At 44.0% G+C, this 17,966-nt stretch overlaps 1 protein-coding gene across 10 annotated transcripts in view; it reads left to right on the plus strand.

Moving 5' to 3' along the window:
- Positions 1-17,966, plus strand: part of MTA1 (metastasis associated 1) — a 230,761-nt gene that overhangs the window by 8,644 nt on the left and 204,151 nt on the right. For 4 of the 10 annotated variants that reach the window (XM_084854833.1, XM_084854835.1, XM_084854831.1 and 1 more), the window contains exons 1-2: positions 4,572-5,029; positions 12,245-12,347. Coding sequence is in view for 5 of the 10 variants with exons in the window: in XM_084854829.1 (XP_084710955.1) it covers positions 12,264-12,347 (84 nt within the window). In the remaining 5 variants the exon portion in view is untranslated. The other 6 variants (XM_084854839.1, XM_084854828.1, XM_084854827.1 and 3 more) reach the window with 4 other exon arrangements.

Consider the following 17,966-nt stretch of genomic DNA (forward strand, 5'->3'; position numbering starts at 1 on the left):
CCCACAAGAAAATGTACTTAGGGAACAGAGCTGGTGGAGCGTTCGTTCCAGAAATCAAAATATTGGCAGATCACTCACAGACAACCTGCAGAGCACTAAATGTATGCCAAATAGATTGGGTGAGGATTCATCTACTGGGTTGAAGTTGTGGGGAAATTAGCTTCGTTATCTTGGTGGCTGAGGTGCGTGAACTGATGTGGGCAAAGAGAGGAAATGTGGGGAGGCAACAGGAGTTCCGGCTGCAGTTCTTCCCACTAGTTGATTAAGGGAGGCTTGCACTAAGTGGCTGGGCTTCCAAACACATATAGTTTAAAATCAGACTGAATTGCAATATGCTCACAATAGAAAAGAGTACAGAGTAGGGGGCTGCACTTCATAGATGAAGGCCCTCCAGAAAATAGGATAGAGTTGTGAAATATACCTTTAATAAACTCAGAACAATGATAAGGTCCCATGGCAAGTGACTCTAATGAGAAAAGGAGTCCAAGATGGATGGGAGTTTTTAAAAAAGGAAATTCTAAAGGCACAATTACAAACCATTCCTACAAGAAGCTGAATTTATCACAAGCTGAATATGAGCCAACAATGTGATGTGGCTGCAAAAAAGGCAAATGCTATTTTGGGCTGCATTCATAGAAGCATAGCTTCCAAATCCAGGGAAGTCCTAGTTCCCCTCTACTCAGCACTGGTTAGGCCTCATCTGGAGTACTTTCTCCAGTTCTGGGCACCACACTTTAAGAAGGATGCAGACAAACTGGAGAGGGTTCAGAGGAGGGCAACAAAGGTGATCAGGGGACTGGAAACAAAGCCCTATGAAGAGAGACTGAAAGAACTGGGCATGTTTAGCCTTGAGAAGAGAAGACTGAGGGGAGATATGATAGCACTCTTCAAGTACTTGAAAGGTTGTCACAGAGAGGAAGGCCAGGATCTCTTCTCGATCATCCCAGAGTGCAGGAATAATGGGCTCAAGTTACAGGAAGCCAGATTCCGGCTGAACATCAGGAAAAACATCCTGACTATAAGAGCAATACGACAACGGAACCAATTACCTGGGGAGGTGGTGGGCTCTCCCACACTGGAGGCCTTCAAGATGAGGCTAGACAGCCATTTGTCAGGGATGCTCAGACTTGGATTCCTGCATTGAGCAGGGGGTTGGACTCGATGGCCTTGTAGGCCCCTTCCAACCCTACTATTCTGTGATTCTATGATTCTAAGAAAAAACGGGGGAAGACAACAGAAGAAGCCAACGTGGCCTCACAAAAAGCTTAGAGTTGACCTGAAAATGAAAAAGTACACATATAGGAAATGAAAAGGAGGCCAAGCAACAAAGGAAGAGTACAGGCAGGTAGCACAGAATTGCAGGGATGGCGTCAGGCAGGCTAAAGCTGTGAATGACCTGAGATTAGCGAGGGATGCTAAAAGCAACAAAAAGGCTTTCTTCAGGTAAGTGCATAGTAAAAGACAGAGGAAAGAAATGGTGGTTCAGCTATTAAATGAGGATGGCAAAATGATAGCAGATGACAAAGAAAAGGCAGAAGTGTGCAATTCCTACTTTGGCTCAGTCTTCTCCCAAAAAAATGTCTAAAAAAGGTCTCCCCTTGGCAAAGGCAAAGTACAGGCTGAAGGGGCAGGATTGCAGCTTGAGATCGATAGGCATATGTCAAGGAACACTTTGAATGAGTTCAAATCTCCAAGTCCAGATGAACTGCATCCTAGAGCAATAAAGGAAATGGCAGAAGAGCTCTCAGAACCACTGTCTATTATATTTGAGCAATCATGGAGGACAGGGGAAGTGCCAGATGACTGGAGGAGGGCTAATGGTTTCTAACCCTATCTTCAAAAAGGAGGAACCTGGGAACTACAGACCAGTCAGTCTGACCTCAGTTCCTGGGAACATTCTGGAGCAGATTATACAGCAATCAATCTGAAAGCATTGCAGTGATTACTCGAAGCCAACATGGATTTGTCAAGAACAATTCCTGCCAGACAAATTTGATGTCATTTTTTGATCAAGTAACCTCCCTTGTGGACTGTGGGAATGCTGTGGACATAGAATCATAGAATAGTAGGATTGGAAGGGGCGTATAAGACCATTGAACCCAACCCCCTGCTCAGTGCAGGAATCCAAGTCAAAGCATCCCTGACAGATGGCTGTCCAGCCTCATCTTGAATGCCTCCAGCGTGGGAGAACCCACTACCTCCCTAGGTAATTGGTTCCCTTGTAGTATTGCTCTAACCGTCAGGAAGTTTTTCCTGATGTTCAGCCAGAATCTGGCTTCCTGTAACTTGAGCCCATTAGTCCGTGTCCTGCACTCTGGGATGACCAAGAAGAGATCCTGTCCTTCCTCTCTGCGACAACCTTTCAAGAGTGCTATCCTATCTCCCTTCAGTCTTCTCTTCTCAAGGCTAAACATGCCCAGTTCTTTCAGTCTCTCGTCATAGAGCTTTGTTTCCAGTCCCCTGATCATCTTTGTTGCCCTCCTCTGAACCCTCTCCAGGTTGCTCTTCAACATTTTTATTAATGACTTGGATGCAGGTGCAGGGAATGCTTATCAGATTTGCAGATGACACAAAACGGGGCAGGATGGCTAATACCCTGGAAGACAGAAACAGAATTCAAAGTGATCTTAATAGGCTGGAGTGCTGGGCAGAAAACAACAGAATGACATTTAATAGGGATCAATGCCAAGTTCTGCACCTAGGAAAAAGAAACCAAATGCACACTTACAAGATGGGAGATACGTGGCTCAACAACACTACAAGCGAGAAGGATCTTGGAATTGTTGTCGATCACAAGCTGCATATGAGCCAACAATGTGATGTGGCTGCAAAAAAGGCAAATGCTCTTTTGGGCTGCATTCATAGAAGTATAGGTTCCAAATCCCGGGAAGTCCTAGTTCCCCTTTACTCAGCACTGGTTAGGCCGCATCCAGTTCTCCTGCCCTCTCTTAGCATGTAACCCAGGTGACTTTGCAGAGAAATCCTTATTTTCTCATTCCCCATGTCGGCACCCTTTCTGCAATTGGTCTGCTGGGGTTGCCGGCTCATGAGGTAAGCGCCCCCCCCCCCCCCGCACATCAGATCGCCAGATGCATATAATTTTTTTAGCCCTTATGAATATGGTAATGTGTTCACAGACTGGAAAAAAAATTATTTGGGGTCTTGTGCAAGTGTGCAGGAATGCAAGGCTGCCTGTCTGCTATTTAGCCCGGCATACTACGCCTCTTGTCACTGTCCTTATCAATTTCATCTTCCACTTCAGTGTTCACCTTGCTAACAAACACTTTTTTTTAAAGGCTGTTTCATGCACTACCAAAGTAATTGCACTCGCCTAAAAAGCGCCAGGTGCTTTTGGCTCCCCCTCCCACTTCATACTTGTTGCTTCCCTCAGCTGATCTCCATTGTTAGCTGTCAGATATACAGTACGTATGGGTTGCAGACCAGTGATGGGGATCAGTAAAGATTTGCAATTTTCAAGGCAGACAAGTGAGTTGGATTGGTAAATATATGCAAATTTCAAGGCAGAGCAGTAATGCGAAGGTGAAAATTACGCATATTTTTCCCATCGCTTTAAAACATCTCTAGTTGCCACTAGGTGTGGATACATGAGCTGTCACTAGATATGTGGTGTATCTTTTACATTAGATATGTAATGAGATTTTTTTTAATGTTGACCTATTTTTTCTTTAAAAAAACCTTTTGCTGCACATTTACATATTAAGCTATACCACTGCAAACCCTTTTTTTTTTTTTTTTTTAGAAAGCCGCAGTACAAGTATAGTCTCATCATGTGGCTGCTGTCTCCCAGAAGTGAATTTGGACATGGGTGCCTGGCTGTTGTGGGAGGATCCAGAAGTGGGTGGGTCCAAGCTGGGCTGGCTGGGAAGCAGGGAGTTGTAGCCAATGAGGCAGAAGTAGCTGAGGAGGGGATGGAGGGGGAGAATGTGGAAACGGAGCAAGAGGAGAACAGCAAGGAGAGCAGAGTGAGAGGCAGGCAGGAAGAGAAGTACGAGCACCTGTTGCCCAATTTAGGATAGCCCCAACCAGCAACTGAGATGGCAACTGGCCTAGTAGCTGGAGCCTTGCCTTTGGGATTAGATTTGCCAATGCTCAGTGCCTTGACATTCCCAAGGAGGGGATTCTCCTCATCTCGAATGTAAAATATCCCTCCTCATGCGGCGCTATGCTGGCCTACACCGCCAAGGAAATTGGCAAAGGTTATGAAGGATTAAAAAGAGATGCATAGAAAGCGTCTTGAGATGTCATTACCTCCTGAGCTCATGTGAGGCTAAGGAAGTTTGATGATGCAAAAGTATTGGGAATTAGGGTGATGCTTCTACAATGGATGATAGAGGTGGTGGTGGAGCAAATAATACCTTCAGTGGAGGCAAGCGTGTGTGCACGCAGGGTTTGTCTGTTGGAAATAGGTTGTTCGTATTTTTCTTTCTAAGCTGTAAAATTTCAAAGCCTGCTTCAAGAATGCTTTTTTCTCTCCAGATTATGTCTACTTTGAAAGCTCTTCAAGCAATCCATATTTGATACGTAGAATAGAAGAACTAAATAAGGTAAAATGGTTTTTGAAGATGTTGAATGTACTTGCTATTAACTATAGTTCCACTATTTAACCTTTATTTCTATGATTTTGAAATAATTGTCAATTATCATTCAATTGATAGAAAGAATCAATGTCAGAAATGGGGAATTAGCATAAGCTTAATTACGTCTATGAATTTTTTGCCTTTCCTTTTTGAATATAGATTATATTAGATGCTCCAACAACAATTCAGTATTCCCATTTGTGACATGTGCTAAGACTGCAATTCTATACACACTTAGCTGTGAGTAACGCACATTGAACATAAAAAGGTAAAGGTGTCCCCAACCAGTTGTGTCCGACTCTAGGGTGTGGTGCTCATCTCCATTTCTAAGCCGAAGAGCCAGTGCTGTCCGAAGACACTTCCGTGGTCATGTGGCCGGCATGACTGAACACCAAGGTGCACGGAACGCTGTTACCTTTCCCACCGAAGCGGTACCTATTTATCTACTTGCAATTTCTTGCTTTCGAACTGCTAGGTTGGCAGGAGCTGGGACTGAAGACGGGAGCTCACTCTGTCACACGGTACTCGGGTCTCGAACTGCTGTCCTGCCGACCTTCCGGTCTGCAGTTCAGCGTCTTAACCACTATTTCCGAGTAAACATGCAAAGCACTGTTAAGCATATTATAGTTATGGCATATACGAAGGTCTATAGAACTACAGGAGTGTAACAGAGTTGTCACATGGTTAAAGAAATCTTAGTTGATTGATCTTATGAATGATAGTTGAGTTAGGTTGCAATTATATACACACTTGCCTGGGAGTAAGTGCAGATGAACACAATGGGAGTTCCTTCTGAGTAAACATGAATGGGATTGCACTATTAATCAATTAAATGATCTGCATATATTTGCTTACAAATAAAACAATAGCACTGAAGGAAAATGCATACTTATTTTTAGATAGTTATGCACATGTTGCATCATGCAGCCTCTTAGAACACACATTCTGTTGTCTTGAAGAGAAGGGGGAATGCCTCTTCTAAGATGGTACCTGCCACTCACTGTTTCTGTAAGTTCTCACTTTAAAATAATTGACACTTTTTAAAAAATCTGATGCTCAATTAATTCAGAGTTGATCAAAAGCATTTAAATTAATGATCTAACAGGTTAATTGACTAATAGCCTAATCGTATGCATGTTTATTAAGTTTAGTGAGACTTATTCTTCAGTAAGTGTGTTTAGCATAAACACTGCAGTCCTAATAACTACAAGAATATGAATACAGGAATATGAATATTGTTGGGCATAAAAGTATTGTACGTAGACTTTTAAAAATTAATGTTAAGTAATTTTAAAATGTAGTAAGTCTAATCTTTCTAGTCTGTAATACTAGACTCTATTATAAAACAAAGTTTTGTAATTTTACATGAATCAAATAATCCAGTTCAACCATTTATATGATGAATAATGTCCATCAGATAGTTCACTCACATGATTTTGAGTGGTTTTTATACCTATTCTTTAATAGTATTAACTGCAACAGATTTCTATAGCCAGTACTAGTCTTTCTGCAAGAAGATTCGTAGTTCACTTTCATTCCAAAAGAAGATTACCCTCCTTATAATTTAAAAGGATAGTCAAGGCATCAATCTGATGTTAAATAAAACTCTAACACTGGAATCTAAAGCATATTTACTCAGTTGCATTGAATTCAGTGGAGCTTATTCCCTAGTAAGAATGCTTAAGATTGCACTAAGCCTAGTGTAAGTCAGTTTAGGATTTGCTCCTGTAACCAAAAAGTCTAAATTCTAGGACAAGATTCCATAACATGAAGCAAGCCCTCATTGTTGACATTACATTTCCAGTATCCAAAAGTATTTACCTGGAAAATGTTAATCTTGGCAGAGTCATGTACCATCAATAGAAAACTTTCCATTGTCTCTCGAGGAACAAACTGAAAAATATCTCCCATGTCTTATTTGAAATATGAACTCCTATGTCTCTAGTCCATAATAGTTTAATTAAGAGTTTTATGTCTTTTTCAAAGGACATACTGGTGGGAGAGGGTCAGTGGAAGGTCACTCTTCCTTCCCTTTCTCTCTCTGTCTGCCCACCCACCCGACTCTGGCAGCCTTTCACTTGCAGCGGGTGCCTTCATCCAATTTTGGGTGATCCTCAACTCTCAGAGAGAGGCTTCTGACAGTATTTCTTTGGAACCATTCCTTTGTGATTTAATCTATGCAAGAGTGGATGCCTTTAATTTCAGTGGGTTGGATTAAAAGAGATAATGGAAGCTGAAGAAAGTTCCACTTGCAAAAGGAGAGGTCAACTGTTGGAGAAAATAATGTATTATATATTTAAAATAAATATAATTAAGCAGACCTCTTGTTACCTTGATAGGCTCCTCCTTCTTGTCTATATCTGGGTCCAAAGAGATGTGGTTTTTCTGATGCTGAGAAAGATTCAGTCATTTTACACTCAACATAGATACATATTTTTAAACATTTATTAACACCAAGCAAGTATATTTATGACAATTATAGAAAGAAATTGACAAAGGTTACAACAGGAAGGTTACAACAGTTACAACAGTTGACAAAGGTTACAACAGGAAAAGAAAATAAGACAAAGCACAGTGCATCAATTACCAATACAGATTTCTGCCAGCGGAGATTACTCCTTCCTGGAGCAACCCAACCCAGTATCTCCCCAGTATCTGTTAACTACTTTAATAGTTTTACACTTGAACATTATATCTGATGTGCTTGCTTACTGTACTCTGGCTACTGCACTCTTCATATTTATTCAGAATGGATGATGTTTTGTTTTTACTTGTACAGTTCTATAGAAATTTTGCAATTTGCCCTTTGTGGCCTTGACTAGGGGTGTGCACAGACCCCCCAACCCGCTTTGGAGGCTGATAAGGAGCTTCTGAATTGTCCCTGATCATCTTCAGGCTGATTTAGACCCGGCCCGCTTATTTGGATGTTACGTTTTCCCATTGATTTGCAGTGGAAAACAGAAACAGACATATCTTCTTTAGTTTTACGATAAATGCATGACATTTGGGAACCTGGCAACTCCTATGGAGGTAGAATAATAGAATAGTAGGGTTGGAAGGGGCCTACAAGGCCATCGAGTCCAACTCCCTGTTCAATGCAGGAATCCAAGTCAGAGCATCCCTGACAGATGGCTGTCCAGCCTCGTCTTGAACGCCTCCAGCGTGGGAGAGCCCACTAACTCCCTAGGTAATGGGTTGCATTGTTGTATTGCTCTAACAGTCAGGAAGTTTTCCCTGATGTTCAGCCAGAATCTGGCTTCCTGTAACTTGAGCCCATTAGTCCGGGTCCTGCACTCTGGGATGATCGAGAAGAGATCCTGGCCTTCCTCTCTGTGACAACCTTTCAAGTACTTCAAGGGCACTATCATATCTCCCCTCAGTCTTCTCTTCTCAAGGCTAAACATGCCCAGTTCTGTCAGTCTCTCCTCATAGTGCTTTGTTTCCGGTCCCCTGATCATCTTTATTGCCCTCCTCTGAACCCTCTCTAGTTTGTCTGCATCCCTCTTAAAGTGTGGTGCCCAGAACTGGACACAGTACTCCAGATGAGGCCTAACCAGTGCTGAGTAGAGGGGAACTAGTACTTCCCGGGATTTGGAAGCGATGCTTCTATGAATGCAGCCCAAAAGAGCATTCGCCTTTTTTGCAGCCACATCACATTGTTGGCTCATATTCAGCTTGTGATCAACAACAAGTCCAACACCCTTCTCACTTGTAGTATTGTTGAGCCACGTATCCCCCATCTTGTAAGTGTGCATTTGGTTTCTTTTTCCTAGGTGCAGAACTTGGCATTGATCCCTATTAAATGTCATTCTCTTGTTTTCTGCCCAGCACTCCAGTCTATCCAGATCACGCTGAATTTTGTTTCTGTCTTCCAAAGTATTAGCTATCCCGCCCCATTTTGTGTCATCTGGAAATTTGATCAGCACCTCCTCCTCCAAGTCGTTAATAAAAATGTTGAAGAGCACTGGGCCCAGGACTCAGCCCTACAGTACCCCACTCGTTACCTCTCCCCAGTTGGAGAAGGTCCCATTGATAAGCACTCTTTGAGTCCGATTCTGTAGCCAACTGTGGATCCACCGGATCGTTGTTTCATCTAGCCCATTTTGAGCTAGTTTGCTCATCAGGATATCATGGGGCACTTTGTCAAAAGCTTTGCTGAAGTCAAGGTATATGATGTCTCCAGCATTCCCACGGTCCACAAGGGAGGTGACTTGATCAAAAAATGAGATCAGATTCATCTGGCAGGACTTGTTTTTGACCAATCCATGTTGGCTTCGAGTAATCACTGCATTGTTTTCAAGGTGCTTCCAGATGGATTGCTTTATCATCTGCTCCAGAATTTTCCCAGGGATTGATGTCAGACTGACTGGTCTGTAATTCCCGGGTTCCTCCTTTTTACCCTTTTTGAAGATAGGGACAACATTAGCCCTCCTCCAGTCATCTGGCACTTCACCCTTCCTCCATGATTTCTCAAAGAGAATAGACAAGAGAATAGACAAGTGGTTCTGAGAGTTCTTCTGCCAGTTCCTTTATGACTCTAGGATGCAGTTCATCTGGCCCTGGAGATTTGAACTCATTCAAAGTAATTAGGTGTTCCTTGACCATATGCCTATCGATCTCAAGCTGCAATCCTGCCCCTTCAGCCTGTACTTCGCCTTTGCTAGGGGGGGTTATTGACCCTCTTTTGGGAGAAGACTGAGCCAAAGTAGGAATTGAGCACCTCTGCCTTTTCTTTGTCATCTGTTATCGTTTTGCCATCCTTATTTAATACATGTTAAATTTAAATATATTAAATTAAATGTATTAACATGTCACATGTTAATGTAGTTCTAATCTATTCAGACAATAATTACAAGTTTACTTTTAAAAGTTTTAAAATATAATCATATTTTTTTGAGCAAATTAAGTCATACATAAAATAACTTCAGGAATAGAGAGGCTGCTTTATGGTCCTAAAGCAGCCCTCCCCAACCTGGTGCTGTCCGTATGTTTTGGACTACAGTGCCCAGCATTCCTGATGATTGACCATGCTGTCTGAGGCTGATGGGAGCTGAAGTCCAAAATATCTGGAGGGCACCAGGTTGGGGAAGGCTGTCTTAAAGCAACAAAGTGACTTTAGATCTGTAAACAGTGCTAAAAAAAATAAATATTGCTTATTTTTTCAATGATTCCCAAAATTTCCACTTTTTCTAAAATGCCTCCGGAAAAAAACCCGTTTTTTTTTCCCCATGGCCTCAAATTTTCTGGAAATGTTACATCTCTAGGTCTCAGTCCTCCAAGAAGCTTATCCATATCCTTAAGCTGCACAAGTTGGAAAGCATCCATAACGATAAGACCAGATCCCTCTCTCACTCTGTTAGAAATGTAGCTTCCCAGTTGGCGCGGACATGAGCAATTTTATCTGCAAGACTCAACACAAATTGGTCACAGTAAGCTTTTGAGTGTTCTCCTCAAATTATATTGTGCCAATTAAACTATGGCTGGTTAGCTAGGGAAGGCTTGTTTAAATAAAAATGTCTCGGTGCTGAAAATGAAAGAGTGCTTGTGCCTGCCTGACATCAAGAAGCAGGGAGTTCCATAGAGAGCGAGCCAATACCCTGAAGGCTTTACTCTGAGCGGACTCCCAAATGGACTACAGGTCCATGGGGAACCATCAGGAATGCCATCTTAATTATGGGATGTACAAATGAATGTCAAGAGTGCTCATCAGAAACAGCTTTCGCATTATGGGTTGTTGTAAGATGCAACAACTCTGTGCACATGATAAAGTTGTTGGTTTTCATATATGAAGCTGCTTAATAGATTGACCTCCCATTGAATCTCTGGAATTTATATATATATTTATTTTATTTTATGTGATAAAATAAGGGGAAGGAGGATCCCAGCTACCGGGACCAGCCCCAACCTCCCTGCAAGAGAGGACCGTTCAGGACCCGATGCCGGGATCCCCTTCCTAAAAACGGGACTGGCCAAACCCGGCCTTTCAATCCCCCCCAAATATCCGGTAGCCACCCTCTTAAGCCAAGAGGCACTGAAATAAGCACTGAGGTCGTTGGCGTGGCGTGTCCAGACCAAACTCCGTTCCGCCAAAATGTAGCCACCGCCGAGCTGCGGTTCGATCAGGTGGTAGAAGGATTAGCCAGTGCAATGCACCATTACCAGGGTACGCCTGATTGTACAACAATCTTTGAGGAGGCTCCTTCCATGTACCCCAGCACTGAGGTTATGCAGAGAGATCACACTAACTAAAAGTTGGATAAAGGTTTATTAAGATTGCTTAATAATCTTAATAAAGATAAAGGGGTAAATAAAGGGGTACCCCTTTAAAGATAAAGGGGTAGAGGGAAAGGGAAGAATGGAAGTAACAAGTTACACAAGAGGGTACAAAGCCAAATCACTTAACTATAAACAGAGCTTCATAAAAACACACACACAAGCAAAATAATAAATCTACCTGGCATATCCTTGCATGCCTAAGTATGGATCTCCCCAGATAGCAACCAGCCATCTGCAGGTCCAGGGCCACCAGGATGAAGGGAGACCCCATGACCACAGTCCTCTTTTAAAGCCCAGCCCTGGCAACCCAGGGCAGATTTTCCTTCAGCCAGTCACTGGCTCAGTCCCTGGGTGGGCCACCCTTGCCTCCTGCAGGCTGGAGCTCCCCACCAACTCCAGCTGTTCTCACTTCCCAATTAGCAGGGACTGCGCCCCGCTTTGAGCGAAGGGGCCAAGGAGCCTCTAGATAACACACAATCCCAGGTGGTTACATCAAACGTGACAGCTTGACTTAATCTTCTGGTGGAAAACAGACCGTCATTCTTGATATTTTACATTATTTATTAGCCACTTTTCAGCTCAGTCTCTCAGAGAGGCACCGAAAAAGTGTTAGGCTAATTCCAAATTTTCTTCCTTCTGATGAAGTGGACAAGGTGCTTTCTTCTGTAAAGCCGACCACCTGCTTACTTGATCCTTGCCCATCTTGGTTCATATGAGCTGCAGAGAGAGATTGGGTGAGGGAATCAGGGCGGTGGTGAATGCTTCCCTTGAGTAGGGAGTGATGCCATCAGCCCTCAAGGAGGCAGTGATAAGACCTCTCTTAAAGAAGCCCTCCTTGGATCCCCAAGTTTTGAACAACTTTCTCCCAGTCTCAAATCTGCCATTTTGGGCAAGATCATTGAGCAGGTGGTGGCAATGCAGTTGAAGGCACACTTGGAAGAAGCCCATTATCTAGATCCATTTCAATCGAGCTTCAGGCCTGGGCATGGGACAGAAACAGCCTTGGTCGCTTTGGTGGATGATATGAGGGCTTTGGATAAGGGTGAATGCTCCTTCCTTGTTCTCCTCGACCTCTCAGTGGCTTTTGATACCGTTCACCACGGTATCCTCCTGGACCACCTGGAGAGGATGGGCATTGGAGACATCGTATTACAGTGGTTCCGGTCCTTCCTCTCCGGCAGGTACCAGAGTGTAGCACTGGGAGAGGAGGTGTCGGACCCGTGGCCGCTCACGTGTGGTGTGCCACAGGGTTCCATCCTCTCCCCGATGCTATTTAACATCTATGTGAAGCTGCTGGGGGCTATCATCAGGAAGTTTGGAGTGCTGTGTCATCAATATGCGGATGACACGCAGCTCTACCTCTCATTCAGATCTTCACCAGGGTTGGCCATGGAATCCCTGTCTAAATGTCTGGAGACGATGACTGGCTGGATGGGGAGGAATAAGCTGAAGCTGAACCCTGACAAGACCGAGGTACTTTTGGTGGGAGACAAGAGTAGGTTGGGGGATGTTGACCTGGTGTTGAATGAGGTACAGCTACCCTTGAAAGTCCAGGTCTGCAGCATGGGGATCATTTTAGACTCCTAGCTGTCCATGGAGGCTCAGGTGTCAGCCGTGAGCCGGACAGCGTTGTACCAACTCCATCTGATACGGCAGCTGTGCCCTTACCTTCCCAACCATCTGCTCCCATCGGTAGTACATGCCCTGGTCTCCTCTCATCTAGACTACTGTAATGCATTCTACATGGGGTTAACCTTGAAGACGGTTCGGAAGCTGCAGCTGGTGCAGAACGCGACGGCTCACCTGATTAAAGGCAGCCGCCGGCGTGATCACATCACTCCGGTGCTGAAGGAGTTGCACTGGTTACCAGTTGTTTTCTGGGCCAAGTTCAAGGTGTTGGTTTTGACCTTTAAAACCCTATATGGTTCTGGCCCAGTCTATCTCAAGGAGCGCCTCCAGCAACACGAGATCTGCTTAACAAGATCAGCCTCGGACGGCCTTCTCTCTGTCCCATCAGCCAGGACAGCTGGGCTGGTGAGGACGAGGGAGAGGGCCTTCTCTGTGGTGGCCCCCGCTCTGTGGAACTCCCTCCCTAGGGAACTCCGCTATGCCCCCTCTTTAATGAGCTTCCACCACGCATTGCAAACTTGGTTATTCAGGTAGGCATTTGGGGTGGGTTAGGGTATTTAAATAATATTTTAATGTATAATTTTACTGTTTTAAATTGTACTGTTGTACATCGCCCAGAGTGGCCGGGTGACTGGCCAGATGGGCGATTAAGAAATTTAATAAGTGAGTGAGTGAGTGAGTGAATGCATGCATGCATGCATGCATGCATGAGGGATGCGACGGCTGAAAAGGCCCTGTCTGTGGTCACTATCCACTTTAGCTCAATGTCAGAGGGATTTGGAGCCTCAGAGGCTAATTTTAATGTCTGGGCAGGTTTGCAGGAGCAGGCTGTCCTAGTCCTAAACTGTTTAAGCTTTATATGTTAAAACTAGCATCTTTAATTATGTCCGCAAATGGACAAGAAGCAAGTGTAGCTGTTTCAAACCAAGCAAGTTATGTTCTGTGTATCTAGTCTCAGTTAGTAAACATGTTGTTGTATTCTGTGCTAACTGTAGTTTCTGAAGTCTTCAAATGCAGCCCTATGTACAGCATCTTGCAGCTGTCCCTAACCTGGTGCCCTGCAGATGTTTTCAGCAACAACTCGCAGCATTCCTGACCATTAGCTTTGCTGGCTGGGGCTGATGGGAGTTGAATTACAAAGCAACCGGAGGGTGCCAGGTTGGGCAAGACTGGTGTATTGCAATAGTCTAAACAAGACATTGCAAAAGCATAGGTAACTGTGGCCAGCCTATCACTGCTTAAGAGAGGGTCTCATCTGTTGTATCAGCCTATCACCCGTTGTATTGGGCCTCTAAAGATAGGTTTGGATCTAAGAGACCCCCAGATTGTGAATCTGATATTTCAGGTGGAATACACTTCCATTCATACTGGGCTAAACACCATCTCCCAATCCAGGTGAACCACGGAGCTATAGCATATCCATTTTTCATCCAGATTGAGCTTCAGTTTATTGGCTGTTATATAGTATGTTACTGTTTGCAGTCTGAATCAGAATATCCACAACTTCGCCTAAATCGGATGAAAAAAGAAATAGAGCTGGGTGTTTTCAGCATGCTGGTGACATCTAAACTAAACCTCTGGATGACCTCACATTGGTTTCATGTAGATGTTGAGTAGCATGGGGTTCAAAATAGAGCCTTGTGGAATACAGTAATATAATTGCCATAGGGTAGAGCAACAGTCCCCAGCATTCTCAAACATAATGTTACGAGAGCAGCATGGCCACCACAGTGTGGTGGATCAAATTCCCATCCCTGCCAACCAGCCAAGGAAGATGCCATGGCTGATGGCTCTGAATGTCTCTGTAGGGTCTCGGAGAATCAATAGGGTTGCAGTCCCTCTGTGTCTCTTTTGGCATATGTTATCCCTCCAAGTGACCAGAGCTGCGTCTGTATCAAACTCTGGCCTGAAGTAGTCATGTGAAAAAGAAAGCACACCCTCTTTGAGTTCTACGGTTTTACGTATCAGGACATAATAAAAATCATCTGGTCCTTAGCAGGTCTTAAAATTAGGTAAATACAACCTCAGATGAACAACAGCACATGACATATTACACGTGTCATTATTTATTTTACAGAAATAAAGCCAAAATAGAGAAGCCATGTGTGAAAAACTAAGTACACCTTATGATTCAATAGCTTGTAGAACCACCTTTAGCAGCAATAACTTGAAGTAGTCGTTTTCTGTATGACTTTATCAGTCTCTCACATCGTTGTGGAGGAATTTTGGCCCACTCTTCTTTACAACATTGCTTCAGTTCATCGAGGTTTGTGGGCATTTGTTTATGCACAGCTCTCTTAAGGTCCCACCACAGCATTTCAATCGGGTTGAGGTCTGGACTTTGACTGGGCCATTGCAGCACCTTGATTCTTTTCTTTTTCAGCCATTCTGTTGTAGATTTGCTGCTGTGCTTGGGATCACTGTCCTGTTGCATGACCCAATTTCGGCCAAGCTTTAGCTGTCGGACAGATGGCCTCACATTTGACTCTAGAATACTTTGGTATACAGAGGAGGTCATGGTCGACTCAGTGACTGCAAGGTGCCCAGTCCTATGGCTGCAAAACAAGCCCAAATCATCACCCCTCCACCACCATGCTTGACAGTTGGTGTGAGATATTTGTGCTGATATGCTGTGTTTGGTTTTCGCCAGACGTGGCACTGTGCATTATGGGCAAACGTCTCCACTTTGGTCTCGTCTGTCCAAAGGACATTGTTCCAGAAGTAGTGTGATTTGTTCAGATGCAACTTTGCAAACCTAAGCCGTGCTTCCATGTTCTTCTCCTGGCAACCCTTCCAAACAAACCATACTTGTTCAGTCTTTTTCTAATTGTACTGTCATGAACTTTTAACATTTAACATGCTAACTGAGGCCTGTAGAGTCTGAGATGTCACTCTTGGATGTTTTGCAATTTCTCTGAGCATTGCACAGTCTGCCCTTGGGGTGAATTTGCTGGGACGTCCACTCCTGGGAAGATTGACAACTGTCTTGAATGTTTTCCACTTGTGAACAGTCTTCCTCACTGTAGAATGATGGACTTTAAATTGTTTGGAAATGGCCTTATAACCCTTCCCAGATTGATGGGCAGCAACAATTGCTTCTCTAAGATCATTGTTGTTGTTGTTGTTCAGTCGTTCAGTCGTGTCCGACTCTTCGTGACCCCATGGACCATAGCACGCCAGGCCTTCCTGTCCTGCGCTCTCTCCCGGAACGTGCTCAAGTTCATATTCATTGCATCCGTGATGCTATCTAGCCATCTCATCCTCTGCCGTCCCCTTCTCCTTTTGCCTTCAGTCTTTCCCAGCATCAGGGTCTTTTCCAGGGAGTTTTCTCTTCGCATTAGGTGGCCAAAATATTGGAGCTTCAGCTTCATTATCTGTCCTTCCAATAAGCAGTCAGGGTTGATTTCCTTTAGGATGGACTGATTTGACCTCCTTGCAGTCCAGGGGACTCGTAAGCGTCTTCTCCAGCACCACAGTTCGAAAGCATCAATTCTTCGGCGCTCAGCCTTCCTTATAGTCCAGCTCTCACAGCCATACATTACTACTGGGAAAACCATAGCTTTGATTAGACGGACCTTTGTCGGCAAGGTGATGTGTCTGCTTCTTACTATGCTGTCTAGGTGTGCCATAGCTTTCCTCCCAAGGAGCAAGCGTCTTTTAATTTCATGGCTACAGTCACCGTCTGCGGTGATCTTGGAGCCCAAGAAAGTAAAATTTGTCACTGCTTCCATTTCTTCCCCTTCTATATGCCAGGAAGTGATAGGGCCAGATGCCATGATCTTAGTTTTTTTAATGTAGAGTTTCAAACCAGCTTTTGCACTCTCCTCTTTCACCCTCAACAAGAGGCTCTTGAGATCCTCTTTGCTTTCTGCCATTAGGGTGGTAAAGTCTGCATATCGGAGGTTGTTGATAATTCTCCCGGCAATCTTAATTCCGACCTGTGATTCATCCAACCTGGCATTTCTCATGATGTACTCTGCATATAAGTTAAATAAGCAGGGTGACAATATGCAGCCTTGTCGTACTCCTTTCCCAATTTTGAACCAATCGGTTGTTCCATGTCTGGTTCTTACTGTTGCTTCTTGACCCTCGTACAGGTTTCTCAGGAGACAGGTAAGGTGGTCTGGTACTCCCATCTCTTTCAGAATTTGCCACAGTTTGTTGTGATCCACACAATCAAAGGCTTTCGCGTAGTCAATGAAGCAGAAATGGACGTTTTTCTGGAATTCTCTTGCTTTCTCCATGATGCAGCGAATGTTGGCGATTTGATCTCTAGTTCCTCTGCCTCTTCGAAACCCAGCTTGTACTTCCGGTAGTTCTCGGTTCGCATACTGCTGAAGCCTAGCTTGTAGGATTTTGAGCATCACCTTGCTGGCATGTGAAATGAGCGCAATTGTGCGGTAGTTTGAACACTCTTTGGCGTTGCCCTTCTTTGGAACTGGAATGTAAACTGACCTTTTCCAGTCTTGTGGCCACTGTTGAGTGTTCCAGATTTGTTGGCATATTGAATGCAGCACTTTAACAGCATCATCTTTTAGGATTTTAAATAGCTCAGCTGGAATACTGTCATCTCCGCTAGCTTTGTTGTTACTAATGCTTCCTAAGGCCCACTTGACTTCACTCTCGAGGATGTCCGGCTCAAGTTCAGTGGCCGCACTATCATGGCTATCAGGGACATTCAGATCTTTCCTGTATAGTTCTTCTGTGTATTCTTTCCACCTCTTCTTAATCTCATCTGCTTCTGTGAGGTCCCTGCCTTCTTTGTCCTTTATCATGCCCGTCTTTGCACAAAACGTTCCCTTGAGTTCTCCAATTTTCTTGAAGAGATCTCTAGTCTTTCCCATTCTGTTGTTTTCCTCGATTTCTTTGCATTGTTCATTTAAGAAGGCCTTCTTGTCTCTCCTTGCTCTTCTCTGGAACTCTGCATTCAGTTGGATATATCTTCCCCTTTCTCCCTTGCTTTTCGCTTCCCTTCTTTCGTGAGCTACTTGTCAAGCCTCATCAGACAGCCACTTGGCTTTCTTGCATTTCTTTTTCTTTGGGACGGATTTCGTTGCTGCCTCCTGAACAATGTTACGGACCTCCGTCCATAGTTCCTCAGGCACTCTGTCTATCAGGTCTAATCCCTGAAATCTATTCCTCACCTCCACTGTATATTCATCAGGGATATGATTTAGGTCATACCTGAATGGTTTAGTGGTTTTCCCTACGTTCTTCAATTTAAGCTGAAATTTTGCAAGAAGCAGCTCATGATCTGAGCCACAGTCAGCTCCAGGTCTTGTTTTTACTGACTGTATGGAGCTTCTCCATCTTTGGCTGCAAACGACATAATCAATCTGATTTCGATATTGACCATCTGGTGACGTCCATGTGTAGAGTCGCCTCTTGTGCTGTTGGAAAAGAGTGTTTGCTATGATCAGCATGTTCTCTTGGCAAAACTCTATTAGCTTTTGTCCTGCTTCA

This window comes from Heloderma suspectum, chromosome 4, assembly GCF_057233095.1.
Source record: "Heloderma suspectum isolate Gila_16-S chromosome 4, 16-S_ref, whole genome shotgun sequence".
Classification (NCBI taxonomy): Eukaryota; Metazoa; Chordata; class Lepidosauria; order Squamata; family Helodermatidae; genus Heloderma; species Heloderma suspectum.